The 27,807-nt window shown below is 42.3% G+C and overlaps 2 protein-coding genes across 14 annotated transcripts in view; one reads left to right on the top strand and one right to left on the bottom strand.

The window, feature by feature from the left end:
* LOC134870311 (calcium/calmodulin-dependent protein kinase type II subunit gamma-like) overlaps positions 1-15,862 on the bottom strand; it is a 33,273-nt gene extending 17,411 nt beyond the window's left edge. For all 13 annotated transcript variants that reach the window (XM_063892423.1, XM_063892428.1, XM_063892425.1 and 10 more), the window contains exons 1-6: positions 15,624-15,862; positions 13,599-13,693; positions 6,880-6,939; positions 3,623-3,677; positions 3,345-3,410; positions 1,283-1,355 (exon numbers count right to left, since the gene is read on the bottom strand). In XM_063892423.1, the coding sequence (XP_063748493.1) occupies positions 1,283-1,355; positions 3,345-3,410; positions 3,623-3,677; positions 6,880-6,939; positions 13,599-13,693; positions 15,624-15,691 (417 nt within the window). In that variant the 5' untranslated portion in view covers positions 15,692-15,862. The remainder of the gene's footprint in view (positions 1-1,282; positions 1,356-3,344; positions 3,411-3,622; positions 3,678-6,879; positions 6,940-13,598; positions 13,694-15,623) is intronic.
* Positions 15,863-20,545: 4,683 nt separating this feature from the next.
* On the top strand, positions 20,546-27,665 carry LOC134870308 (NACHT, LRR and PYD domains-containing protein 3-like). The gene is given in 10 exon segments (XM_063892417.1): positions 20,546-20,865; positions 21,812-21,952; positions 22,025-22,096; positions 22,188-23,588; positions 23,591-23,969; positions 24,970-25,131; positions 25,223-25,396; positions 25,535-25,702; positions 26,095-26,141; positions 26,255-27,665. Coding segments are annotated over 10 exon segments (3,144 nt in total). The 5' UTR covers positions 20,546-20,819; the 3' UTR covers positions 26,809-27,665.
* Positions 27,666-27,807: the final 142 nt, after the last annotated feature.

The following is a 27,807-nucleotide window of genomic DNA, read 5'->3' as shown; positions in this document are numbered from 1 at the left end:
ATGTATGAAAAGAGATCAGGACAGTGAGAGACTGATAGTGACAGGCACTCTTCAGTAAAGCTCTTTCTGAGCAATATTTATATCTGATGTATTCAACACAGCCCGTGTGGGGGTGGGGTAAAAAAAAAAAGGTGTGAGAAAGCGATGGAGAGACTGAGGATGAGGAGAGAGGATGAGCGGTTGTGAATCTCCACAGCGCCTTATATGGGCATGGATTCGTAGCCATAGAAACCACTCGGGGAGTCATTTAGGCAGCGCTGCAGACTGCATGCTAAATGGAAAGTGTACTTAGCGAGAGGCAGTGTGTGTGGCAGCGTTCTAAATGGCCGTTGTTTGGGCAGTAGGACATAAATGGCCGCAGTAAAAGCACACTCAGGATAAAAGGCCGACAAATCAGACAGCCGGCGCTCCAGGTAATGGCGTGATTCTCCGACGCAGAGAGCGCACATACAGAAGCCGCCCACACATATCCAAGACATCCCTGCAGGGTTTTTTTTCGCCCCCACCTTGAGGACTCTGCTCCAAAATGGAACATATTCAACACATATTATTATGGTCTGTCCTTCCTACCAGAATTATTATCATCGCCTTAAACTGCGTTAAGGCTGAAACTGGAGGTGGCAGGCGCTCTTGTCCTCCACGTTCTGCATCTGAGCCTATCAGCAATTTGGCACAACTCAAGCCCCTCCCCCGCTGCTCCATGGGTGGGTGTGATGTCACATGGGTTGTCCTGGCAACTCCTGAGGTTCATCTATGCCTCACCTCCCCTTTTCTAATAGACACCCTTCACAACTGCACAAAGTGTGTGTGTCCTTGCCATAGGTTAGAGACGGACCCCTCCACGTGATCATGACTCACCATCTCTGTGTGCTCAACATGTGAACACACACGACACACACACACACACACACACACACACACACACACACACACACACACACACACACACACACACACACACACACACACACACACACACACACACACACACACACACACACACACACACACACACACACACACACACACACACACACACACACACACACACACACACACACACACACACACACACACACACACACACACACACACACACACACACACACACACACACACACACACACACACACACACACACGAGAGGGGCGCGGGGGGAAATAAAAGAGATAGCAGCAGATAATGCAGAGAAAGAGAGAGATAGAGCAACCAAAAGCCATCTGTGTGTTGCCATGGCCACGGGCAGAGGTGTGTGTTGTCACGGCAACGGGCAGCCACTCACCTTGAGGTCTCTGTGCACAATATCATGCTGGTGGATATGATTGACACTCTCCAAGATCTGACTAATGCAATGACTACGGAGAGAGAAAAGGGGGACAAAGAGAGGGAGACGCGTCAGTCAGGGCGCTTCATCACAAACAATCATCACATGCACACCGCCAGGGCTCCTCAGCTCAGAGCACGTTCATTGAAGCTGAAGCATTTTGTTGGGAGGGAAAAAAGATGACGTCATTCTTTAATACAATTAATTAGAGGAGACTAGACATTTCTAACGTTTTTTTGGGGTCGTTGTCAGTTTTAATTGGATAGTGAAGGGACAGGAAATGTTGGGAAAGATAAGTTGGGGAACGATATGTGGCAAACACTCCAGTCTGACGGGGATCCAACCGCTGCTCGGGCGAGTGGTATATGTGCTAAACATCTCCACGCTCTACATTTCTGGGGATGTTTCATCATGTTGGGTTGACCCAATGCAGTCCGTTATGTGGTTGGAAACTGAATTCCCCGATGAAAGTCACCATTGGCATGTTCACATGGACAGAACAAATTGGTCAACTTTCTGTGGAAGATCTGTGGGTGTGCTACCTTTGTTGTCTATTGGTATTAACATTTTGAACCTTATGAATTTAGATTTACCACTAAAAGAATATTTTAAAGGATAATCTGCTCTAGGGTTACAACTACAACAGCTGCATGAATCATTGTGTTATTTTACAGTCAGGGTATAGAGCCTAAAGAAGTCGTTGACAGAGCAAATGAATGGTTTTAGGATGATGGTTAATTTGTTTTCCCAGCAAAAATGCTTCGACACAGCTTCTTAAATGTGAGGTTTCAGTTAATCATTGGAAATGTATTATGTTTTGACCCCACAGGAGGCTTCAGGAAATTGTCATAGGCATTTGTCTGTTCTTAATTTTTCGACAGTTTGAAAAACCAAGCAATTAAACCAATCAGTAGATTCATCAATTCTGAAAACAACTTTCCTGGAATCAACAAATGTTGGGAAAAAATATACATGTTTGCGAACCAAATAATTGACATTTACTTTACAATCACCATTATATTTCAAAGACATATACCAGGTTCTGTGGTTTAGACAATCAATACTAAAGGAACATGTGTGGGAGGCCTCACCACACAGTCAGTAATCTCCATCCCAGTAGCAATTTTAATAATGGGGGCGTCAATTCAGCTGCTACTAATACCATTATTCCTCTGCTCTGGCCGGAGCACATGCTTTCACACTTGTGACTTGAGTGTGTTGGCTCATGATGGGTCTTGTAAAATGTTCCTTCATGCCAGCGCCGATCACCTTATTACGGTCCTACGCACCGTGGTGTCAGGCTCCACGATGACTCTCTGACGCTCATGTTCATGTCAAGTCCGTGGAAAGGTTAACGGATCAAAGGTCGGGCGCAGCTAAAGAGAAGCTTAGTCCATGTTGGTTGGTTCGTGTGTGTGTGTGTGTGTGTGTGTGTGATTGTGCCTTTCCAAAGCCCCCCTCCCACGAATGGACAAAGACCCCTAATCCAATTTTACGACAGACTTCATGATCTCCAGGCAACGAGGGTAACTCTGAGACGGATGAAGAAGCGAGGAGGGAAGGAGGCTTAAATGTCGACAAAATGTCAGAAAAAGGAAATGTGTCAAATCCACCTTTAAATTCCACAGAGGCCAAGACGGCGTCTTTAAATCTGTTTTTGGCCAATCAAAGATATTCAATTTACGATATAAATATCTAATTTCTCACATTGAAGAAGCAAGAATCCCATTTTTTCAGTATTCAGTCTGATAAATGACCTAAAGAATGAATTGCTGGGCGGTCGTTTCCCTGCTACATCAATGCAACGGGAGGAGGGGGAGTGACGCATGTGCAGAGACAAGTAAATTGATGCACTTGTTGACGGGGGGGATGCATTTTGCTGACAAAAACCAACCAATTATATCCACCACTGTGTGCCTGTGCTCACACTCACATGAAAGGGAGTTCTCATATATGTAATGAGATTACACTGTATGTTTGCAGCACAGCGCATCAGAGCAGCTCCATGTGAAGCGCTTACCTTGCATCCGCCTCACTGTAGTACTCCCGGGCTACAATGTCTTCAAACAGCTCTCCTCCTGTCACCCTGGGAGGGGGAGGGAAAAAGGAAGGAATGAAGGAAACGGAGGAGGAAAGAAAGGCAAGAGAAAAAAGTCTGTTAGCATAGACAAACAAACTGCAGCAGCACACATGGGTAAAATGTCACGGTGTGTGTGTGTGTGTGTGTGTGTGTGTGTGTGTGTGTGTGTGTGTGTGTGTGTGTGTGTGTGTGTGTGTGTGTGTTCAGAGTATACTCACAGGTCAAAGACAAGGTAATGGAAGCCTTCCTCTGAAATACTGTCATGGAGTCTCACTGCAAGAAAGAGGGTGGGCAGTGAGACGGGGAGATGAAGACAGGAGCCGGTGTAAAATAATTTAAGATCAGCTGCAGTGTTTTGTCTGAGGCTACGAGAAAAAAGCACCAAAGATGGAGCTGGAGAAACAAATGTCAACTTTGTGGCGTATGATTCTTCTCCCTGCATCGAGATGTTGGGTAATTACCTGCCATTTAATCAAACACTATAACAACTGAAGGTCTGTTAAGAGTTCAGATTAAAATGCATCTTTATATTGAAAGCTCTTCATATAGCATATCGATAATGATGGCACAACTGCACTATAGCAAACCATATTATGTCGATATCTCACATAAGATAGATATTGTCTTGTTGGTAATGTAAGAGGTGTCGTCTTTAATGGCTTCATTAGAGTAAAGTGATGTTGAGCAGCCATTAAAACCTTACCACACTGTTCAGGGTCTGCTAATATTTGCCTCGACCCACTCAGTCATTATATCCATGTTACTGATGGTTATTTATTAAAAATGTAATTGTGTAAATGTGTTGTGAAAGCACCGATAGTCACCCTCACAATATATTCCCGCCATATCAGCCAGCACTAGCTGTTAAAAGTGTTAAAAGTTTGATGTTCTTCAAAGCGTAGTTACAGCCTGTCATATGCAAAGCTTATTATTAGTCGTTCTTCTTTTACCCGTCCTGCCTGCAATATCACAATGCTCCCTCAAAGTGCAGTCCAACACTTTCTGTTGGGGTCTTTATTGAGCTCGAGAGAAGGTGGACAGTATGGCAGCAATATTCATTTGTTAATTATAGAATATAAGTGCAATGTTTGACCATTTAACCTCTTCATAAAGGCTACAAGAAATGTATGTTAACAAAAAGGAAATATGGGAGATGGTGGGTGGATATGGCAAGCGACATGGGTTTCAAATCAAGGCTTGTGGTTTAACCATTTCCCTCCCTGAGACGCCCTGTATTAGGGTATTTTCTTGGCTTATCTTTCATAAGTTACTGACACATCTAAAGGTCTGGGGCCAGGCCAGGAGGTTAGGTTTGGAATAGAAAAGAAAGACAGTTTAATAAAAACACAAGTGCTTGTTAGCAGTAATGCTTTCTGATTACTGATGAAGGTAAGTGAGGGCTTGGTCAATAATAGAAAAAGAAAAGTGGTGATTACGGTAAGTGGCTCATAAAACCGCGGTACTACGCTAACCCTCCCAGCCTTACTGTCGATAATACAGACGAGCGGCAGAATGGAGGCAGCAGGAGCCGGGCGTTAGAGGACGGGCCCGACATGCAGCTTCAGTTTAGTGTCGGCGAGCCACAGCGACCGTTATGTAAAGTGAATATCAGTTGTATAATAAGATGAAGTAGGATGGCCCTGCAGCAAGAAACAAGAGCGACTGCTCTTTCCTCCTCCTTCGTTCTTCTCGCTCTCCCTCCATCTGTCTCCTACTCCTCCTGCTCTCGTCTCTCCATCTGTCTCTTTTTTCGTGCCCTCTTTTGTGCAAAGTTTGAATGCAGACGATGCCAAAATATGTCCAAAAAAATGGAGGCAGGACAAGAGAAAGAGAGGGATCTATACAGAGAGAACCGGAAAAGTAGGCGAGGGGCGAGTAAGTGCCTGGGGGGCCGCTAGAAAACTAGGACATGAGGACACGAGGAATAAGAATGAGACGAGTGGGAAAGGTGTCATTGATTTTGTCTCGTTTCTCCTTCCTGCCCTTAAACACCGTTCCAACTCCAGACGTCTCGATCAGAGCAGCACGATGCATTTCTTCTTCTCACCATCACTGCTATACACAACACGATTAACACGGTGTTACGCGCTGCAATATCAGAATGGTCAACAGTAATAAAACTCAGCTAGACAGCAGAGGACACAAAATGACTTTTTGTGGGCGATATGTCTGAAAAAGTCTCATCTCAGCATGCGGAGCAGAGACATGTCGGCCGCAGCGGGGCGATAACCCCCGTCACCTCACTCCAGTGACTGCCTCCACTGTCCTGTGTGTAAAAGGTGATAATATCACCCACATGTTGTTGTTTCTGTACGACTTATTGGAACAAAGCTCAAAAGATTATAACCACAGCTAGCATTCCCCAAGCTGCGTCTTGATTCCATGTGGAAATAGATTGTACATTTCTTTGTGTTCTCTAAACTAAACATATTTTAATACGTGTACACACACACACACCTACTAATAAGAGCTGTCAAAATGTACGTGGTTTGTTTACATGACGGGTCATAACTCCTGCTAACAGGATACAGTGTCACTCTGCCGCCATTGTGGTTTTCATGGAACTTTTCCTCGTTTAGTTTCGCGGTACATTCTGCGTTCAATTCACGAAAGTGATGATGTGTGACTTATGTCAGACTGTTTAATTTACTGTTCAAAGTTCAGTATTTCTGTTCAGTTTGAATATATGTTGGAGTATTTGTTGACGACTCCACTAATTATTCATTTAATATTAATGAGCCTTGTGTTGACTCGAGATCACATTACCTGCTGAAAATTGAAGACATTATCTTAAATAAATGTTTCCCCCACCTAACCTGAATATAAAGAACTATACAGTTATAGCACATCTTGAGTCTGCTGCGTACTCTGCCTTTAGAGATGTTTCTGGTGCAGCAGTCAAAGTAATCAATGTTAATCAGCACAAGGTACTCGGGCTCCTTCATTTATAGCAACACATTTTCCCCTCCTGACAAGTGTGCAGTGCAATCTGGAAAACACCTGCATCTCTATACTCCCTGCGTCCGCTCACTAAAGCTTTGCTCTATGCAACCACCAATGTATGAAATGACCTTAGACATTGAAATAAAAGAATGAATAGCGTTGTCAGAGACATTTTGGAATTATGACATTTTTAAGCAAGTAAACAACATTTTACAGTTTTTTCATGGATAAATCACATCACTCCTCCATGATGAGACATGTACCTTTGTTATGGTATTTGTAATAAGCACCTCTGCCACTATCACACTCACAGCTAGCTTTTATGAGACCAGGGAGCCAGACTTCGCTTTGTAATACAGGCCTCTGCTGTCTTTTATCCCAGTCGCCTGAATGATATGATCCAGGTTGGTAAACATGTACTGCAGGCAGCATGCAGAACATCAACTTACCATTCAGCTTGTTTTTCTGACTGAAGCACTTTGTTACTCAAGTTACAAACACATATCACACGGTCAGGTGCAGAGAAACTTACCAATGTTGGGGTGCTTCAGCAGACGGCAGATACGAGCCTCTCGCTCGAGCTTCTGATGGTCTGAGAAAGGAAGAGTTAGAGAGATGTTAGATCACAGCAGCAACCTGTGTGTGCATCATTACCTGTTCCAACAGCAGCATGCAGCACAATAAGGGAAGAATGTTCATTTGTCCATTGAGGTGAAGAACAAAATGAGTTGTAAACATCCACAAACATAATACACGTTCAGCTGTGGGGTCAGACAGTTGGCGCAAATGGCCTACCACAATATAAACAATTTCTCCTTTTTTTACATTTAAAAACCTCAACCTTATTCATAGTAGAGAGAAGTCCCTCTTATGGGCTTTTGTCTTTCAAGAAAGTTTTAAAATTCCTGAATATAATAAATCTACATTTTTCACCTAAACTGTTGTCTTGATCAAATAAAAAAGGCAAACCCTTGAATTCATCAAAAAAAAAACATGTATGGTCTTGTAGACAACCTGACGCCATGAACGCACCAAAACAAGACATTTACTATAAGGATTACATTAATGCTTAAAGTCTCAAAAATCCTGTTTAGTATGAGCATTCAAATATTATTTTTTTAAAGGGATGGGTTCATTGGTGTAAAAGATCAGGATCACTTTTGTACGCAAAAGGCAAATATTGGGAGCGATGGCTCTAATCTATTTGTACTACACTGTAACTCAGACAAGCCACATTTGCCTATGAAGGGTTGCAAACTTGAGGTGCATTTATCAGAACTCCGCTTCCCACAGGCATGGCTTTATCTCAGATTATTAAACCATTTGTGAAATTTAACGCTTTGTGAAGCAATGAGTGAACACATTTGCAAGTGCATTTGTGCATGTGTTTGTGTGCAAAGAGTTTAGTGTGAAGCCCAGTTATAAAAACAGTGTTTGCATTTCTGCTGAGCGGATGTGTAAGCCAAAACAAAAAACACACACACCTCATGTCCAAACTAACATCCTTGTTTGAGGATTTTACTGAATCCTGTAGCAGTATGTGTGCTTACGCGAGTGTTTGTACAGGATGTAATAACCACATGACTGCGTTAGAATTACTCCCTCCTAACACTTTGGGAGCCGTGCAGCGGAGGTCAGAGGTGACTGTGGGTAACTGCAGTGAAGCTCCAGCATGACTCAGTGTGTGTGTATGTGTGTGTTTTACCACTGTGGTGAGGCCAACTCTGCCCCACAGCGATTACACCAGCCTCACTCAGATTTGCATTCATTTCCCCAGTGCTGCAACAGCCTGAGATAAAATTCACATGCTGTTGCTGAGCAATCATGTATGGACGTTCCCAAACTGTTATCCTGTGACTGCAATACAGCATGTTCAGGCATAACAACAGAGCACAGAATCATAAAAAAGCAGCGTCACTTTCTGCAGCCTCACTGCATTGCTCTTCCCCTGACTTTCTCTCTTTCTCTTGTTGCTAGCTAGCTTAAAACGCTCTCCAACACGGTGCTACACACTGCACATCTCCCCTCCGCTAACCCCCCTGAAGGTATAGATTTCCTTCATCTGAGAGAAAGCGAGTGAATAAGGGAGAGACCTGAACCTCTTTCTAATCACACCAGTGACGCAGGACTGAGAGACAGACACAGAGAAGGAGGGAGGATTACATGGTACGTCCATTTGCTAGAAGAGGATCATAGCACCCCTGTGTGTGCGCGAGCGTGTGTGTGTGTGTGTGTGTGTGTGTGTGTGTGTGTGTGTGTGTGTGTGTGCGCGCGCGCGCGCATGTGTTTGTGTATAGCCATCTACCCTGGTGCAGTGTCACTGCAGTACTCACTAATTCATTCAATCTCCTTATTTGTTGGTGCGAGAGTGTGTGGTAGAAGACAGGAAAGAGAGGGCTGGAGGGTAATTACTGGCACTTCCTGCTGCTCTCTAATTGGCCATCTGCTTTGCTATGGGGCGGGCCTACAGCCATCTTACATCAGCTGAGGAGAATGGAGGGACACACACGTACGCTTGAGGATCCAGTTCAGTGTGATTCAGACACGTTTACATCCAAACTGTAGGGCTGGGGAGAGTTGACTAAATCTTTTGACAGAAAATCTGCTTTCGGCCAGTACAGGTGTCTTTTAGATAATATTTAATGAAGCCTTTTCAGCCAATACACAGCATTGAACCCATACACCCGTAGTGCAATATTCAGATATCTAATACAAGTTACATCAATTCAGGAAATATCTGTTGGTTCTTTTCTTAATTACAGCCTCCATGTCCTTTTGTGGTATATTTGTCATTAGCTGTCGTAGTACTATTTTTTTTGCTAATATCTGATGCATCTATAACAATCCAAATGAGGGTTGGTGAGTTCGTAATATTTCCGTACGGGAAATTCTAACTTTTGAGAACTCGTTGTTTGGATGAAGTTAAAATGAAGAGCAAGTATTTATTTTACATTTTTTCCACCAAAACACCCCATCTATATCATGATATAATACCAACCCTAAACAATATTGTGTTATACAAAATACAGTAATAGAAGATTCACCCCGAGTGCCGCACAACACGTTGCTGTGACTTGCTAATTGGAAGAAGTGTCCCACCAACCTAACTGGCAGTAAGATGCGCGTACATAGCAAAGCACGTCTTAATTATATGAGTATTTATCTGCTGCTTTACAATGCACAAGTATCTGCCATTGTGGTCACTATGGTAACCACTACAAACCAAAAACATCTCATCAGCTGAGTTTCTTTTTGATCAATGGCAGGAAGCACACTGCTTGATAATCAGACTTACTGAAGAGATTATTCAGCCTGACATTCTGTGAGCCATTTTCTGTGAATGCAGTGTGAGAAGTTCATTTCATTTTTTTAAGGAAGTATGCCAATTTAAAAAAGGTAACTACACCCCCAGTTCCTACTGGAACTCCACTTCTCAGCATGATTTTAAACGCAGCAAGCCAACCATGATTGTTCCTGTTCCAGTCAGAGAAAAGAGTAGCGTTAATGTTTTGATTTACATTTAGTTCAGCCGGCCTACAATTCTGATTAAGCTCTGAATATAGCAGAGTTACTAGAAGATTGGCAAGACAAAGTGGGTAGAGCTCGGACCCTTTAGGGGCTAGAACATTTTAAAGTTGAATGCATCAATATGGTGCACTATGACAGCAAAAGAGGTTAGATCTATGAGGGACTTGTGCTCAGACATTGAGGTTACCTGCTCACTACAAAGAATCACTTTTCTTGTATTTATATTTTCATTCATTCATGTATATGACGTATTGAGTAAAAGGCAAGATAGGAATTTCATTGTTCATCATTTATTGTACGCTTTGACTTGATACAAGCGTGATGACACGGTGTAAATAAAGGTCAAAGCACAAAGCTGGCATCTGTTTCAGGACGGGTTAGGTGGGTTGTTGACATCACTGCACTGAAACATATCATTCTTTATGCAGCAGCTAACAAACACAATGTGCCTCAAGTTTTTCCATTTTGTCACGGTTAGCTAGCGGTGAAAGAATTTCGCTAGATGCTAGCTTTACGCAGAATATTATGTTTTTCACAATATCTTCTTTCAGAATTTAAATGCTATTCTCATTAACAAACTACTTGTTCTATACAGTGCAAAGATGCATTACTTATTGAAGTGGAAATCTAATATGCATTTGCTATTATTTAGTCAACTTACTGTAATCAGTACAGCTGTGTCAATACCAACCAGGCTAATCACCATTCCCGGCCATGTCTTTGTCACTACCATTTTTAAGGATGTATCTTAGTATCCATGTAGAAATATGATGTGCCTGTTCTCAGTCCCGCCTACAAACTGGGATTGGTGGACTGCTTATTTGATGGGGGAAAAGCCACCAATGAGCAGAAAATGTGATCTGTTCCAATCACTGAACAAATTGGAGATGTGGGTGGTGAGTCAGAGGTCTAAAAGAGAGCAAGGCTACACTCAGGGGGACAGCTGAATCCCAGAGGTCTGTCATTATTTTTATTATTTTTATTATTATCATTATTATTAATAATAATAATAATAATAATAATAATAATAATAATAATAATAATAATAATAATAATAATAATAAGAGACTTTGGCTCCAGGAGGTAAACAAGGAAACAACTGGACTGAGTTGGAAAAATGGGACACTTTTAGGCAGTAAATACATACAATAAAAAATACTAATCATTTTCAATTAGATAACAATGCAGCCCCAGGATACTAAAAGTCATTGAGGAGGAAAGGAATTAGGGTAGTGCATTAAGGTGGATAGTCTGTCTATCTGACACACACACACACACACACACACCTTCCCTCGTCAACAACAACATAAAGACAGAATTCATGGTGCACTGGGAAAATTGCATTACACTTTTCACATTGCCATCTAAAGCTAATGTTAAATATAGAATTTCAAAGAGACCCCATCAATCCTTATTTAACTTGTATGATGTTTGTTTGAAGTAAGAGTTAGGTTGAGAGACTAAAACGTTTAAATCATACATGTAAAGCTTTTTTCCTTCAGTCTCATTTAGAGCAGTTGACAAATCAACAAATCACTATTTTGATAAAAGATTACATTTTTGTTCATTTTGTAACATCACCTTGGAGTTCACTATATCTGTATAACAAGTGATTGATTTATTAACCTAGAATATATTTGTCGAATGACTCAATAATGGCGTTAATCCTAAGTGGTAGTCCTAGTGTAAATTTCTTCTTTGACATAGATGCATTATATTCATTTTGTGACATGTTATGGGCAATATCTTATTCTTTGGGTCATTTTAATTATTTAAACTCATTCATCCAATAAACTGGAATCACTTCATACCAGATAGCATCTAAGACCTTAGATTCTGAGGAGTGGGAATCAGGTGCATGTATCTTTTTGTGTGCGTGCACATATTGTGTACCCTGCTGCCCACTCGCATCCGCACCCCCCCGACTGCCTGTAGGCTGGACCATCCCGCAGCCAACGGCCTACATACATCCCTGACATCCCAGCCTCTCTCACTTCCTTCCCCCTTCGTTTCCTTCCTTGCTTCCTTCCCCTCCCCCCTCCTCAGATTACTGCAGTGTTTACCAGAGCTTTGAGAGACTTACCCACCAGGCCACGCGTGAGGTCACATTCGCCCCATCGGGCTAAAAGAAAAACCACCCAAATCCTACCAGGCAAGCTGCCTGCTCACGCACTGGCTGCCTGTGTGTTTTGTGTGCATGAAGGTGCATGTTTCGTCAGCCAGGCGGGCATACCGCAATGTTTCTCTTCGCACAGAATCTTCTTGTCTCTATCTCATTTCGCCTCGCTTCCCTGGTATGGAGTGTCACTGATCTTCTTGCGAGTCTATAATGTTAAAAACCTCCTCCTTTTCCTCCGCCGCTTCCTCTCCTGGCCAGCTTTCTTCTCCCCTGGCAAACACGCACACAGGCCTACATTGTGCTGCCTGCCTCTGCGAACAGCCAACAGTTTTCTGCTGAGCCCTTACTTTTCCTTGGTGGGACATTTATACCAGGACCTGCCCTGTGTGGACACTTGACGGCATGGCTAGAACAATAACGGTATTACAACACGCTCACAAATACATCACAATACAGACATGCTCTATTAGTGTTACTCGCACTCTGGCTCTCCTTCACACACACATAAATGCCATCAACAGGGCAAACAGGGAGGCGCCTATGGAATCCGCGGGGTCTTAGTGGTTGATGAGATACATTTACCATAAGTGGATTAGCCTCAATACAAACCAATCCCCCTTCGCAGAAAGACAAGAGAGTGGCAATGAGTGAGAGAGGCTAGCAGAGGAAGATAGGCACGGAGGCGATGAGAGAGAGTGCAGGAGAGAGAACAAAGGAAGCCAGGTGTGTGTGAATGTCAGGAAGGAGCGCAGGCCTAATTTGTCAGATACAGAAAGGAGAAAGCAATTAAGTATCTCAGTATGAAGCCAGGGGAGGCTCTGACACACTGACACAAGCTCACGTCATCATTACAACGTGGCACGCCAAAGCAGGCATGTGCACGTGGGTGTGGATCTATTGCAGGCATGCACATCCAACGCAACAGATAAAATTCAGGAGTGGGCAGTGGAGCAACGAAAACCGACAACAATTAACAAGATATCAGACTGCAAACATCTTTCACGTCCTGCTAGTCCTTATTGTTTTTTGTTGCAGGCTTGTTTGTGTGCCTTTTCCACAAAGAGCATCTTAATATTTTGGATCAATTCATTGTACAGCAGTTGTCTAACGATACCACAGAGAAGCGATTGAGAGTTGTTCAATACAGTGTTTGTAAAGAGGGTCATTAAACGATCAAGATGTTGCAGATAAGAACTCCCCACAGACAAAATTATTGAATAAAAGAATTCCTCTGCCATTGGACTCCTGTTCATGTGCACACTTTTCAATAAGGCTGGGCAATATGAAGATATGAAAGACAGGACCCAGCAGAGATTAGTTATGCATTCAATATGTAAGCTTTAGCTAAGTTGGAATCAATAATCTGCATGATGCAATGCATCAGTAGGATGAAGAACATTGATTTGCCAAATTTTGTGGATTAAGCTGATACAGATATTTCCACCTATGTTCATATATCTTAAGTGCTTAAAAAATAAAGAAGCGTAATGTCAATAATGATACCCAACCCAATGTATGTGATGTGTAGCTTGTCATATATAAAATATCCAATATACTCCACATGCAAACATTAGCATCTGTGTGAGTGTTTGGTGTTACCATACCTCTTGCAGACAGCTTCTTAGTGTTGATGATTTTTGCAGCATATTCCTGTCCTGATGACTTCTTTACACACCTACGCACCACTGAAAAAGCTCCCCTAAGAAGAAAGAACAACCGAAAATCAGTTCCATTTCACATGCTCTCTCACAATCACTGAGTTTAGAGATATTAGTATCAAAGCCTCAGTGTGCAGGACCTGAAAAGGTGGGGAACAATCAAGCAAATTGGCATCAATATAACAAGCTTCTCAAGCATTAGTGCTGATATCAACTCAGGTCTTGGATTATAAATGAATGGCCAAGTACTTTGCTAATCTTTAATAAGCACAATACAATGCAACCTTCAGCCCTGCAGGAAATTCAATTTGCAAAAGCCAGCACAAAGAATGGGCTGCATCTCACACAACAATGGGCAATATTTAATACATTCACAAGGTAACAACGTTCAGTTATAAATCTGCCTAAGCGGAAAAGAAAGTGTACAATAAAACAACTCCTACTGGGGAGTTTTATATTGACCTAGATGGATGCTCCATATTTTTTCACCTACTAGCTGCTTCAATTCAATTCTGAGCATCACAGGACAAGTAATTATGCATGATTTTCATAGCGCTTAAACCACAGCCTCTACTACCTGCAGTATCTGGCCCTACGCAGTTTTCTTGAAAGAGGAAAGGCTGCCTTGTACTCCTCTGGTTGATATATTGCTGCTACTTTCTGCTGCACTCTGCTCCTACCACTCTGCTCTTAGTTTCAATTATTTATCAGTAAATGAGAGGTGACACAAGTACAAGTCAGTGCCTTGACGTTAATAACATATGACAGGGCAAAAAGCATTACCAAACAGGTGCAGAAACATAAGCAGGTGGTCAGTCTGCAGAGGAATAAGGAGCAGTACAGCCACTTTGTGCAGGTGTGTATGCGTGTGCCAGTGCAGTAGCTGTGCAATCAGTACCATCGATTACCGTCAATTATTAGGCAGAGAGTGGAAATGGCAGCTCGAAATTAAAGCGGGTGTATCTTTATAAAAGGCAGTGTCGCCCTGGTCTGGGTAAAACAGCAGGACAAAAAAACATTTGCCAGCCAAGAACAACAGATGCTGCTGCTGCTGCTGCTGCTGCTGCTGCTGCTGCTGATGAAACAGAGGAGGCAGTGGCCCGCTTTTCTTGTCGTCATCAAAATACCGAGAAAACACGTCACTGCCTCTAACCCAGTAAACGCCAAATTGCCGTTATGTCAGCCCGTGCCGTACGAGCACCTCCATTTAACGTCAATGCGTTTATTGATAACATGAGGCTCGGGCCAGCTGGTGTGCAGAGCGTAAGGGCATTACAATGCAAACATAACGAAGCGCTGTCTACACCGAATAACTTCCTCATTAGGTGTTCCAGGGGTACGTGACGTTACTCAACACAGTAACACAAATCATCTGCAGCTGCTCGAGGGGAAAAAAGTGGTCGGCCTAGTTAGCTAGCGACCACAGCCTCTGGTCTACCGAGGCACCACGGAGCTGTCAGACCCGGGGGCCAGTGAAATGTCACAGGGCTGCGTCTCTGGCGTCTCCCGGGGCCCAGCTGACGGGTCCAGCAGACCAGAAAATACCGGCTAGCAAACACGGAAGGGCTAGCAGCTGTTAATGCACCAACCCCTGTGCGCTGTATTCATCACCATTACCGACTAAAAGACGCAACGCTAGTGGGCTAACTCGGCTAGTTTATCAATATCAGCATGGTAGCTCGTTGGCTAGTAACTTAACGTTAGTGCGCTGCTCTCCGTTACTGCGGGAGCAGTTAGCTAACCGATAGCAACGGTTATTTAGCCGGACTGCACCACGACAGAACAGCAACAATTTAACACATATCGACACATTTTAAAGACACTTAAATATGACTTGTATGTAAGCCATTCTGGTCAGCTATCACCAGCTAGCTGGATAACCAGAAATAATGTTAGGCGAGGTTGCGGGGGTGGGGGACAAAACGACAAGACAAACACGATGCACACTGTAACGTTACGACTGCTGCTTACTTCCCGAGCTCCTCGTACAGCTGGTATTCGTCTGTAAACCTGGTGCAAGTAGTAACGGTGGTTGCCATGGTTGGAAACGTGAGTGGGGAGCCCGAGCCTTGGGGTACGACGGCGGCTGGCTCTCGTAAGGGGTCCGGGAGGAGGGTAGCCTAGCCTCCAACACTGGAGTATCTTTCTGACAGGCAGGCAAGGCTGAAGAGGATAGAAGCGAACAGAGACGGAAAGGGAGGGGCTGTGGACAGGAGGAATAGGAGGAGGAGGAGTTGTGTGTGTGTGTGTGTGTGTGTGTGTGTGTGTGTGTGTGTGTGTGTGTGTGTGTGTGTGTGTGTGTGTGTGTGTGTGTGTGTGTGTGTGTGTGTGTGTGTGTGTGTGTGTGTGTGTGTGTGTGTGTGTGTGTGTGTGTGGTAAAGGGGAGGAATTCTCGCGAGAATTGGCTCGTGCAGCATGAGACTAAGGCCTCTAGTTCAATGAAGTCACTCAAAATGTGGGGAGATGGCGATACATTCTTAGCACCGTGTAGACTAAATAAACTACAGGGAATGTATTTGGAAAGCTTAATGTTTAAACGTGTATGCCCCCCCCCCCCCCCATTGTGCATGTAAGGGGCAGAAAGAAAAAACATATTTTACTTCCAGCCAGCTGTCTCTATGACTTCAACATTTTGCAGGGAACATAACAGCAGCATTTTACTGCACTGTTTGGGATACACCCAACCCTGTTAGCTTCACTGCAGCAAAGGCAAACTATGACACACACAAACACACATATACATTGCATAAGTACTCGTACTACAGACACACACTCCAGGGATCAATATTGATTAATGCAGGTCTTGCTCTCAACACAGCAGGCCCCCTCTGAACCACTGATTTTTCCCTTTTGCATTTTGTGTATGTGCATAAGAGAGGTACGGATAGGTAGGGGAGGGAATACTGTGACTGCTGTATCAGGTTTCCACGGACAAGCATGCACCTATGTTTTTTCCACAGTGTGTGAGGGCTGTTAGCTTGGCGGTGCTAAAAGATTGTGTCACACAGATCCAGAGTGCCTCACTAAATGTTTAATGTGGCATGAGTGGGAGGCCATCAGAGGACACCCGGGTGGGGCTGGAGGCAGCCGTAGAGCTTGAGAGTCCCTGTTGTTGTGCAAGTGTGTGTGCGTGTGACACTGTCAGGAAGAAAGAGAGCTGTGTGGTTGTCAGCGTGGGAACACAAAGCTGAGAAAGTTCAAATATTATGAGGCCATATCTGGAAGTGCAGCCTGCTGAATCTGCGATGCAGGGAAAGGACGCCTGTGTGTGTGTGTGTGTGTGTGTGTGTGTGTGTGTGTGTGTGTGTGTGTGTGTGTGTGTGTGTGTGTGTGTGTGTGTGTGTGTGTGTGTGTGTGTGTGTGTGTGTGTGTGTTATGTGGAAGACAAATGAGCACTGCAACGTAGCTACTAGCCCTCTCCTGCCCTCCTTTTCCTACGTGCTAACCCTGCTGCCTCTCCTCCTCTTCCTCCACCTCCTCAGCCTCCACACAAGTTATATAATGGTGAACTCCTCAGCCTTTGTTATCTCACACCAACCACACAGTACGCCTTGCCCGCTTGATGAGAGACAGAGGAGCAGAGGAGGGAAGAGGAGTGGGAGCACAGGAGGCTGAAAGAAGAGAAAGTTGGATGGTTTGAGCAGAAAGAGGCACTCAGCGAGGGAAAGAAACAGAGTCTGGTGCCATTTTTCATATTGTAGTATTGTCATTGTAGTATTTTTACAGTTATCATCTTCATCTCGACTAGCTTCATTTGTATGCAACTATATGTTTTACTCCAGTTCACCAGCTGAGTCCGACATAAAAAAGAAGTCCAGCTGCTTAAGTCTATTTCTCTATTGATTTTGCTGTGGCAAGGGGTTGGGAATCGAACATTTAATAATCAATGTATTGATGTTGTTGATGCCTACGTGATATACTGTGTTTAAATTATAAGGAAGTCGGTTGTAACACATGACGGTGATTGTACTGAGGAAAGGCAGTAAATGACTGATTAAATCCCCCTTGTTACAAGCTCAGCATTGTTTTAACTGATTATATATAAGGCAAAACACACACAGTTGGTCTCTTCCATGCTGTAAAAAGACATTTGATTCATCACACAAAGTCTGTATGGGTACTGTTTGTTGACATCACCCAGTCTTCCCATGCCACCCTGCTGGGAAAAACACACTCAGCACTATCCAGAATGGCAAGTTCTCGCACCTTGCAACGTGGATGTGTACAAGCTCAGAGAAATTGGGAAAACCAGATGACTACAGTAGATGATACCACATTAAGAAATTAAGCAGCTTAATTGAAGTTAATTTGTGCATGTTTCATTATTTCTATTCTATTTCACATTAACATAGTTTACTTCTTCCTGCATAAATAACTACAAGCAAGGAGAATGTATGTAGTACTATCAAGTAAAATCAGCAGCACAGAAAATCTATCATGCTTTTTTTTCCATGGGTCCAGATGAAGCACGCAGCCATACACCCATGTGGGATTTATTCTGAAATATAAAACCCTGTTGCCCTGTGATACGATCTGCAGAGCCAATTTATCACATTTCTGTTTGTAGCACACCCCCATGGTTAACTGAAGCTCTGTTTGTGTCCAGGAAAGACTAATTGTGGAATCAGAGCTTCGGTAGCTGCAGTACATTCAAGCAAGACTTTTCCTTTGTTGTGACTAATCAGGGTGAGTATGCCATCTGTTACATCATCACAATCGAGAGAGTGGACAGGGCCAAAAGCTGAGTCATGACACTCCTGTGCTGCACTGCTTTGGAGAAATAATCTACTGGGGGGGGGGGGAGTGAATGAGTAACGCTCTCTCCTCCTTCAAAAGAGGCTGTTGTGATGCCCTGGAGCAATAAGCTGCTGACCTCCAACTGCTCAGTTGTCGCAGGTTGTGGACGTGTTGGACAGTACCCGGGCGTCAGTGTGTGTGGCTGACCGGGTGAAAAGCAGGGTGTTGCTGATGAAATGCCAGTGTGCAAAGTCAGCTCTGCCAGGTTAAATATATACAATGGTATGTTTTTGAACCACACATACACAGCCCTGATTAAAGAGCTCAGTCATTTAAAATGTGGTGTCTCTTAATACTTGGAATTTTTAATATGAGAAACCTTGTTATAGATACCTTAAGGGCACTGTTGGAAATTCAACATCTTCCTTCTGTGTATACCCAGATCTACTGAACACTATCCATCAGCCATATTATTCAAAATGAACCCAAACTGCCAACCTTAATCTCCCTTTCATAACGGAAAAGGAGAACATTTTTAATGTGTCCTACATTGGATCCAATATTGTTGTATCTTAAAAATAAAGATAAAAAACACTGCTCGCCCTTAAGCTGAGGTGCTGAAGCTATACTATACCTAATAAAAAAAGCCTCAGTAAATGGAAATCTATGCACAATTTATAGGTTTAGGCAAGGCATATTATATATATTTTTTGCACAGATTCAAGGCTTTTTTAATACGTTTAACCTCTATCTAAAAACAATAGTCACAGTTGCTGTAATTTTTTTGTGTTTATATTGGCCATTGGAAGTTGCATTTTTACTCACATGCCAAAAGATAAAGGTTAACTGACACAAGTGAATGCAGGAAATTGCTGTTATGTTTAACTGAGTTAAAACTGAGTTTGATTAAGCTTCTATGTGGTAAGACACCAGTAATTTAACCTGGAGACATTTCTACACATGATTTTTTTTCAAAAGGGCATCGGTAGACCAGCGACTGTGGGCACTAGATAACTAGGCCGACCACTTTTTTTCCCTCAAGTAGATGCAGATCAGAGTCATCAACATTCAATTTGGAGTGTGTGTGTTGTGATAGGTTCAGTTTGTCTTTAAATCACATTCAGGGACCTATATAAACACTGAAACTTTTTTTGACTGTTGTTATAAATCCAAAGAAATCAAGGCGTTTTTAGTGTGAACAGTTTCAATATGTTTCAGTTTGAATAATGTTGAACCTCTTCTTTAATGTCAAACACCTAATTTACTGTATAGGCAAATGTATTACAGGTCATGTGGAGACTCATAGGAAGAAAATGAGTCCAGTTAAATGTCGGCTTCATTATTCGCCCTAAAATCTCATATCAATCAGAGCATTCACTGTAACTGTGAAACAGGGAAACAGCACAACTTGGACTTTGCTTCCACCATCTGTTCAAAAGGCAAAGCTGCAGCATCCAGTAACTGGAACTGTAAAAACAGCAACATTGATCTCATTTTTCACTGCACTGGGATTACATGACTGATCCCACACTAAACAGAAAATGATTTGCATCTTTTCTTATGTAGAGCTGTTCCTTGTTATGGTAGATAGAGACCACAACAAGAAGATTAATGCTCAGTGAAGCTCTGGCTGTTTGTCTAGATTAATGTGTTTGCCTCTACTGAGAAAAGTATGTTAAGACTTTTGCAAAACTGATTCACAAGGTTTACAATATTAAAATTGAAGATGTATAAAGATGAATTTGAATGTTTCTTTTCCATCCAAAACCAAAATATTTTATTGAGAGTAGAGTTGTGTACTCCAAATTAAATCAGGTCTATAAAGTAGTCTCAAACATGGGTATAGATTGCACTCAGCATCCTTCTTATCACATTTTTCATGATTTTCCAATAATGTAGGGCAAGTATCTCAAGTTTTAAATACATTACTTGATATTTGTACCGCAATGCAAAAAGTGCAAATGTATTAATGTTGTTTATTTGATGCCAGATCCTTCCTAAATCAATGTTTAATTTCTATTTTCTTCAAATGAATTTTTAAGGGCTGGGATTTGTTCACGCTTCCTCTAAATATAGCAATGATAGACGCCGCGCAGAAAAACCCCAAGCTTCCTGTTTATGCACCATTAGCTAACCAAGTGAAGGCAAAAGAGTTTTTTTCATCCAGAGCCGCTGCTGTCAGCATGTGAATCAGATGGCAATCACAGTTGTTTTTTAGGCAGGTAAGCTTTAACTTCGACTTCTAAAGCTGTTCAGTTTTTAATATCAACCCTGACTGAACATGTTTATTCCTTACCTGAAAGAATTTATGTTTTTTAATGCCGTTTTTTTATCAAGCTGAAAATAATTCACAGGAACTGTACAGGAAATCTCAACAAGCTGCAATAAACCACATAGGCTTGCAACCACAAAGAAGCAGATGAGAGAAACATGGAGAAAATGAGTGTTGCTGATGAAAAAGACGAGGGCCGTCAAGGTAAGAATGTCAAAACAAAGAAAAACAAGTGCACAGGGCAATAAAATGCAAGTCAGGAAGGGAAAAGTTTTGGTATAGAAGACTTTGTTCCAATCTTTAAGATTTCAAATTCAAATTCAAAGGAGGTTTTTATTGGCAACAAAAACAAAGTATTGCCGAGTTTTACAAGGTCTTACAGCAACAAAATTATGTGAATATTACATGTGAAGGATTCATGTAGCACAACAGCAAAACATTAAACATACATGCCAATAACATGTAATTAAAAATCAAAGAAAGTGTGTGTCTGCCTGTGTGCGTGGTCACTCACTGATCCTGAGGTTGTGGCAGGTAAAAACATATTCTGCTGCCGGACTACAGCTCTCTGAGTTCTCCTAACAGGATTGGAATTTGTTGGATGTTTGTTATGTGGTCAGATTCAGGTTGATTGTATTTCAATTTGGATAAATATTTTGTTCGGATTGGTTGGAGTTTTGTGCATTCTATCAGAAAGTGCAACTCCATTTCTACGATGTCTTCTTTGCACAGCTGTCAGAATCGCTCGTCTTTGGGAATCATTGCTTTTTCTACCAGTCTTGTTGGCCAGGCAGTGCGCACTGAGTTTGTGTTTTTCTGTGCACCTGTAAGATGCTTTTTAAGCATTCTAGATGCATAATTTCAACTGGGTGTCTGTCCAGTTGGGACAAATTCTTGTAGGAGAAAGGACACTACCATAGAGAATAATTGGTTCTATGACAGATAAATTTGAGCCAGACTCAAATTTGAATTTGAATGTAAATTTGACTTCTGCGCCCGAAGCTCTTTCATTGAGAAACAGTTAACAAATTGATTACTTAAGCATCGTACAGCTTGAAATAGGCTTTAGTAATACTTTTACTCCAGAAATCATATACTTCTCTGTATTTTGGTAACAAACTGCTGAAATTGTATTTATGGCCTCCCCCAGAGTTACTTCCGTCTATTCAGGAAGTATTTCAACATTTCCAACCCAACTGCACCGCTCAGAGTGGAGGCAATGTGGTTTCTCCCTCTATCACTGGTTCTACCATCACCAATCTAAACTTCCATATCACCTCAACTGGTCAAGGTAGATATATAAGACATTGGATTAGCTAAGGCTAGAGTGTAGGGCATGGCTAATGTTTTTCTTCTTTTGCAGGATCTATTGTTTCATCAAAAGAAGCATCGAACCATGACACTGCAGACATCAGTGATGATCTGATGCCTCAAAGTTAGTACTACCATATTTGCTATAAATATGCATTTCCTAAATGTTTCCTAAAACAAACTCGAAATTACCTTTAAAACATTTGCTCCTTTAGATGACAAAATCACAGAATGTCAAAAGGAATTGAAAGCTAAGCTGAAGAGGAAGTTTGGCCACATGCTGGAGGGGATGTTGACTAATGCAAACAGGATACCTCTCAATAAGATCTACACAGAGCTGTACTTAACTGAGGGAAGAAGTGGTGAAGTCAATAAAGAGCATGAGGTGATACAGTTTGAAATGGCATCCAGGTTACATGAGGCCCAGGAGAAATCGATTCACTGCAATCAGCTCTTTGATCATCCACGAGATCGCCCCATAAGAACTGTGATCACAAGGGGAGTCGCTGGCATCGGAAAAACCGTATCTGCTAATAAGTTCACACTAGACTGGGCTGAGGGGAAAGCAAACACCAACCTGGGATTTGTATTTCCTCTGTCTTTCCGAGAGCTGAATCTCATGAAGACACAAAGCTTCAGTCTAGTCAAACTTCTCAGTGTCCTTTTCCCAGAAACAAACGAGACAGGAATCTTCACAAATGCCAATAACCAAATGCTCTTCATCCTGGATGGTCTGGACGAGAGCCGCCTCTCTTTGGACTTCCACAAAACTGAAATAGTGTCTGATGTGACGCAGACAACCACGATTCCTGTGCTTCTGATCAACCTCATTCGGGGAAGACTACTTCCCTATGCTCTCGTTTGGATAACATCTCGCCCAGTAGCCTCAAGTCAGATCCCTATGGAATCTGTTGATCTAGTGACAGAGGTGCGAGGGTTCAACGAATCCCAGAAAGACGAGTACTTCAGGAGGAAAATCAGCGACCAGAACCTAGCAAACAGGGTGATCGCGCATGTGAAATCCTACAGAACTCTTCACATCATGTGCCACATACCAATCTTCTGCTGGATGGCGGCAAGTGTGCTTGAGAAGAAGTTACAGACGACTGACAGTAAAGACACGCCAAAGAGCCTTACTCAGATGTACATACACTTCTTGTCCTTGTACGTGGCGAACATGAGGAAAAGCTTGCCTGAAAGAAAAGAGTCAAATGCAAACTGCATCAGAGATAACCTCATGTCGCTGGGTAAACTGGCCTTCCAACAACTCGAAAGGCGCCACTTGATCTTCTACGAGAGCGACCTCACCTCGGATGGTATAGAAGTCTCCCAGGCGTCACTGTTCTCAGGAATCTACACACAAATCTTCAATGAGCAGCTGACACTGTGTGAGGAGAAAACGTTCAGCTTTGTGCATCTGAGCATCCAGGAATTCTTTGCTGCATTGTATGTTTACCTCACATTCCACAACGACAACAAAAACGTCTTGGTAAAGAAGTCTTCCTCGTCAAGACGCTTCCCTTTCAGAGAATCATCAGAGGTCATCCTCTACAAAGAAGCAGTAGAAAAGGCTTTGGGCAGCGATGAGGGACATTTTGACATCTTTCTGCGCTTCCTTCTGGGCTGTCTCTGGAGTCGAATCAGACTCTGTTGAAGCACCTTATGACTACCAACAGATCAAAACCAAGTACAAGAGAGGTGATCATAACACACATAAAAGAGAGGATCAAAGAAAGTCCATCCCCAGACCGATGCCTAAATTTCTTTCACTGTCTGAACGAGCTACAGGACCACTCCCTCATTGAGGAGATTCAGAGCTACCTCAGCAAAGGCAGTGTCAACAAAGCCAAACTTTCACCTGCCCAGTGGGCCACTCTGGTCTTTGTTCTACTGACGTCAGAAAAGGAGCTGCGAGTGTTTGAACTGAGCAACTACACCAGGTCAAATGAAGGTCTCCTGAGGCTGCTGCCTGTCATGAAAAAATCCAGCGTGGCAAAGTAAGAGATTTCTAAAAGCATACAGCAAGCTCTTAAGGTCTTTTTTAAAGTGAAGTTAAAGCTATGCAGCTTTAGTGCTTGGATTATTTTTGAAATAAAGAAAATGAGATCTAGGAAACTTTTGAAAAGTAAACAATAGCCCACGGCGGTGTGGTCAGGTAAGGCCTGCTATACTTGAGACCACCTGCAGGATGTGGAAAAAAACACTACTGGTTATGCCTATTATTTAGTTATTACATAATAGGTAACAAAAACGTTCCTTTGGTAGAAGTTTACAAGAGTATTTCATTTAGAAATGTAGAAAAAATGTGAAACTGGAGTGGTTAGTTGTTTTGGCAATTAATTGAGTAATGTGAATGATGTCACTTGCAGTAACAAACAAGTAACACATCTTAGAGAAACCTTCCTACCCTTTGGCTTTCAAAAGCTTTTTCTGTGTTTCTGCCACCATTGAAGGGTGGCTCTTTCTATTGCAAATAGTAATATTTGCAGGTGTTTATTTATTGCCTTTTCTAATTTTCGGAAGAAATGTATTGTAAATGCAAGGGCTTTCATCAGTGGACTCAGTGAGCAATAGATTGCAACTTAATGGACATTTCCTTTTTTTTTTTTAAGTTATTTTTTGGGGGCTTTTTGCCTTTAATCGGATAGGACAGTGGAGAGTGACAGGAAAGTGGGAGAGAGAGTCGGGGTGGGATCCGGAAAGGACCACGGGTCGGGAATCGAACCCGGGTCGCCGGCGTGCGGTGTAGGTGCCCCAGCCAGTTGCACCACGGTCGGGGCCAATGGACATTTATTTAATTAAAATCTTCAAGAGTATTACTAACATTTTTTCAACTCAAATATCAATAACTTTGCCTTATTCCAAATGAACTGATTTGGAAATTCATTTTTTATTTGCATGATGTTAGGTGAGTTGGGAAGGTTGTGCTCCCATAAGATCCCAGACATTTTCTAATGACATTATACTTCCCTTTCTCATACCACTTTCCTCTTGCAGTCTAAATGCATGCAATCTCACTGTGGATTGTTGTAAAATTCTGGCGATTGGCATCCCTTCCTCCCAAATCAGAGAGCTGGACCTAGGCAACAACAACCTCACGGATGATGGAATAAATGAGCTTTCTGATCAATTGAAGAACAGCAAACTTGTGATACTCAGGTATAAACCCAACAATAAGTTGTTGTTTTTTTAATCCAAGAAAGTCAAATTAAGATGTTTTTATTGAGCAGGTTTTTTTCTGTTTGTTTAGACTGAAGAGCTGCAACCTAACAGAACGCAGCTCCAAGGCTCTGGCCTCTGTGATCAGCTCAGACGCCAACCAGCTGAAAGAATTGGACCTCTCTCAGAATGATTTCATGGACGTTGGAGTCAAAGAGCTCTGTGTAGGTCTGGGAAGTCCTCACTGTAAACTGGAAATACTCATGTGAGTGCCTTTAGTGAACTTACATGCCAGATGAATTATTTAGTAGCAGAACACTGAACAGAGCCAAACATGCAAATTCAGTTGTGACTGTTGTTGATAATGGAGATCAGTTGGATGAAATGTCTTGGTGTTTTGAAGTTTGTCCCTGTGTAGTGTGACAGAGGAAGGCTGCACTTTTCTGGCATCTGCATTGAACACTTCCCGTCTCAAAGAGCTTGACCTGAGCTACAACCACCCAGGACCCTTGGGCCTGCAGCTGCTGACTGCGCTGAAAGACGACCCACGCTGCAGCCTGCATGAACTCAGGTAGAGGAATGATAAAATAGCCTTCAAATTTAGCTTATCACAGATGTATCAGTACCAGACACGTGCAGAGGATGTCAGAGAGGAAGGGGCTGAAATGCATAAAAGGGAACCACCGGCGAACAATCCATGATTAATGTTGGTTTGAACAACGCTTCATGATAGTTATTTAAAAATAAATGCAAAGAAAGGAAATATATTTCTGTGAATTCTCAGAAAAAACAACGAGTTGAATAAATAAGATATCGCTGCTGCATTGATTCTGATACTTTACAGACAAAAAAAATCTTTGTGAGTAGAATAAGAGTAAAATATTGCATTGAATTACTGTTTTAACCATATTAATGATACAAGTGAGGTTATTGTCAGAAAACTGGTCTTCTGTTGTGTTTCAGTGTGGAACAGTGTGGTGAATCCAGGATTCAGCCAGGTCCAAAGAAATGTGAGTAACCAACACTCACTCACTCAGCATTGATTGACGTTCTTTCAGTCAATTATCGGAGACATCAAATAAATAAATACAAATTGATAATCATTCTTGATCTGTTTCATCAGACACCAAGGAACTCACGCTAGACCCAAACACAGCACAAAGAGACCTCTCTCTGTCCGAGGGAAACAGAAAAGCGACTCGTTGGACCGAGCAGTCTTATCCTGATCATCCCGAGAGGTTTGACTTCTGCAGACAGGTGCTGTGCAGGGAGGGGCTGACGGGGCGCTGTTACTGGGAGACCGAATGGAGAGGGAGAGTCCTCATAGGAGTAGCCTACAGAACGTTGTGCAGGAAGGGAGAAGGTCCCGAATGCTGGTTAGGCAAAAACGACTCTTCCTGGGGAATTTACTGCACAACGAAAGAGCGCTACCGGATCTGGCCCGGAAACATGCAGATTGAGGTAACCATCCCAAGCAGCTCCAACTCCAACTCCAACACCAACTCCAACTCCAACAAATTGGGAGTCTATCTGGACTGGCCTGCAGGGAGACTGACTTTCTTCAGGATCGACTGTGGTGCAATGACCCTCATCCACTACTTGAACACCACTTTCACTGAGCCTGTGTATCCTGGGTTTTGGCTAGGCTGGCCGGACTCCACAGTGTGCTTGTGCTGAGTATCATAGTGACACTGAGGTCAATCCAGAAGTTCAACCTTTTATCCATCATTGTATATAGGGAGTGAAACTTTGTGGACTACTGCTCGAGTTTGGAGTTAGTGATCTTGGTTTTTGTCGAGACAGAGACAACCCCTATTTAGACGAGAGGCAGCGTTACGCAGGATTCTGAAACACTTTTGACACGTAAATGGTTCATCTTTGTTATGTCTCATGTACTGGAAGGCAAATCAGGGTTTTCATGGGCACTTCATTTCATATTCATTTTGGACCTCAGCAATATTAAAGGGTTTAATTGTTAGCTGTGTATTTTGTGTTGTTTATATGACTTTGTTTTGCACTCTTTAATGAGTACCCTACATATTTGGCTTTTTATTTTTTTAATAATCATCAGGATACATCTGCTTCATTTAACGAAAGTCAGAACTAATGAATCAATGGCAGTCTGCCCATAGATAAAGTTCTTTATTCAAATTCTCATTTCCTTTCAAAAGCTTACATTTCATGTGACTTCATGGCTCTGCTGAATGAATGTGTATCTTATTTGTACAATTTATAACTGATATCCAGTCACTGGGTAACATATGTGTATAGAAAATTATCCTGCATATACATTCATATGAAATAAGGACTAAAATCTAATAAAAAAGTGTCTCTGGTCAGTGTAGTAATACAATGCTTTAATGATTTGAAGTCATACGGTCAAATGACATGGAAACTAGTGAAAAGAAGAGATTTTCATTAAAAACTGCTGATTTTTTTGTAAAATATATTCATAAATTCTTAGAAGAAGCACTATAATCCAATGAAAAAAAGCTGTGTCCTATGTCATGTGCAGTAAAAATATCTGCTATAGATTTGGAGTCACTGGATTACTTGTAACTAGAGACAGTTAAGTTGTTATAAAATTGGAGATCCCTAAACCTTAAAGAAACATTTCAGTAGAAGCAGAAATCATGTACAGATTAATAAGAATCTGAACTAACAAACCCTGATTCA

The sequence above is a fragment of the Eleginops maclovinus genome, chromosome 10 (genome assembly GCF_036324505.1).
Source record: "Eleginops maclovinus isolate JMC-PN-2008 ecotype Puerto Natales chromosome 10, JC_Emac_rtc_rv5, whole genome shotgun sequence".
In the NCBI taxonomy this organism is placed as follows: domain Eukaryota; kingdom Metazoa; phylum Chordata; class Actinopteri; order Perciformes; family Eleginopidae; genus Eleginops; species Eleginops maclovinus.
The sequence above is the reverse complement of the archived record's forward strand: the minus strand, read 5'-3'. Positions and strand labels throughout refer to the sequence as shown.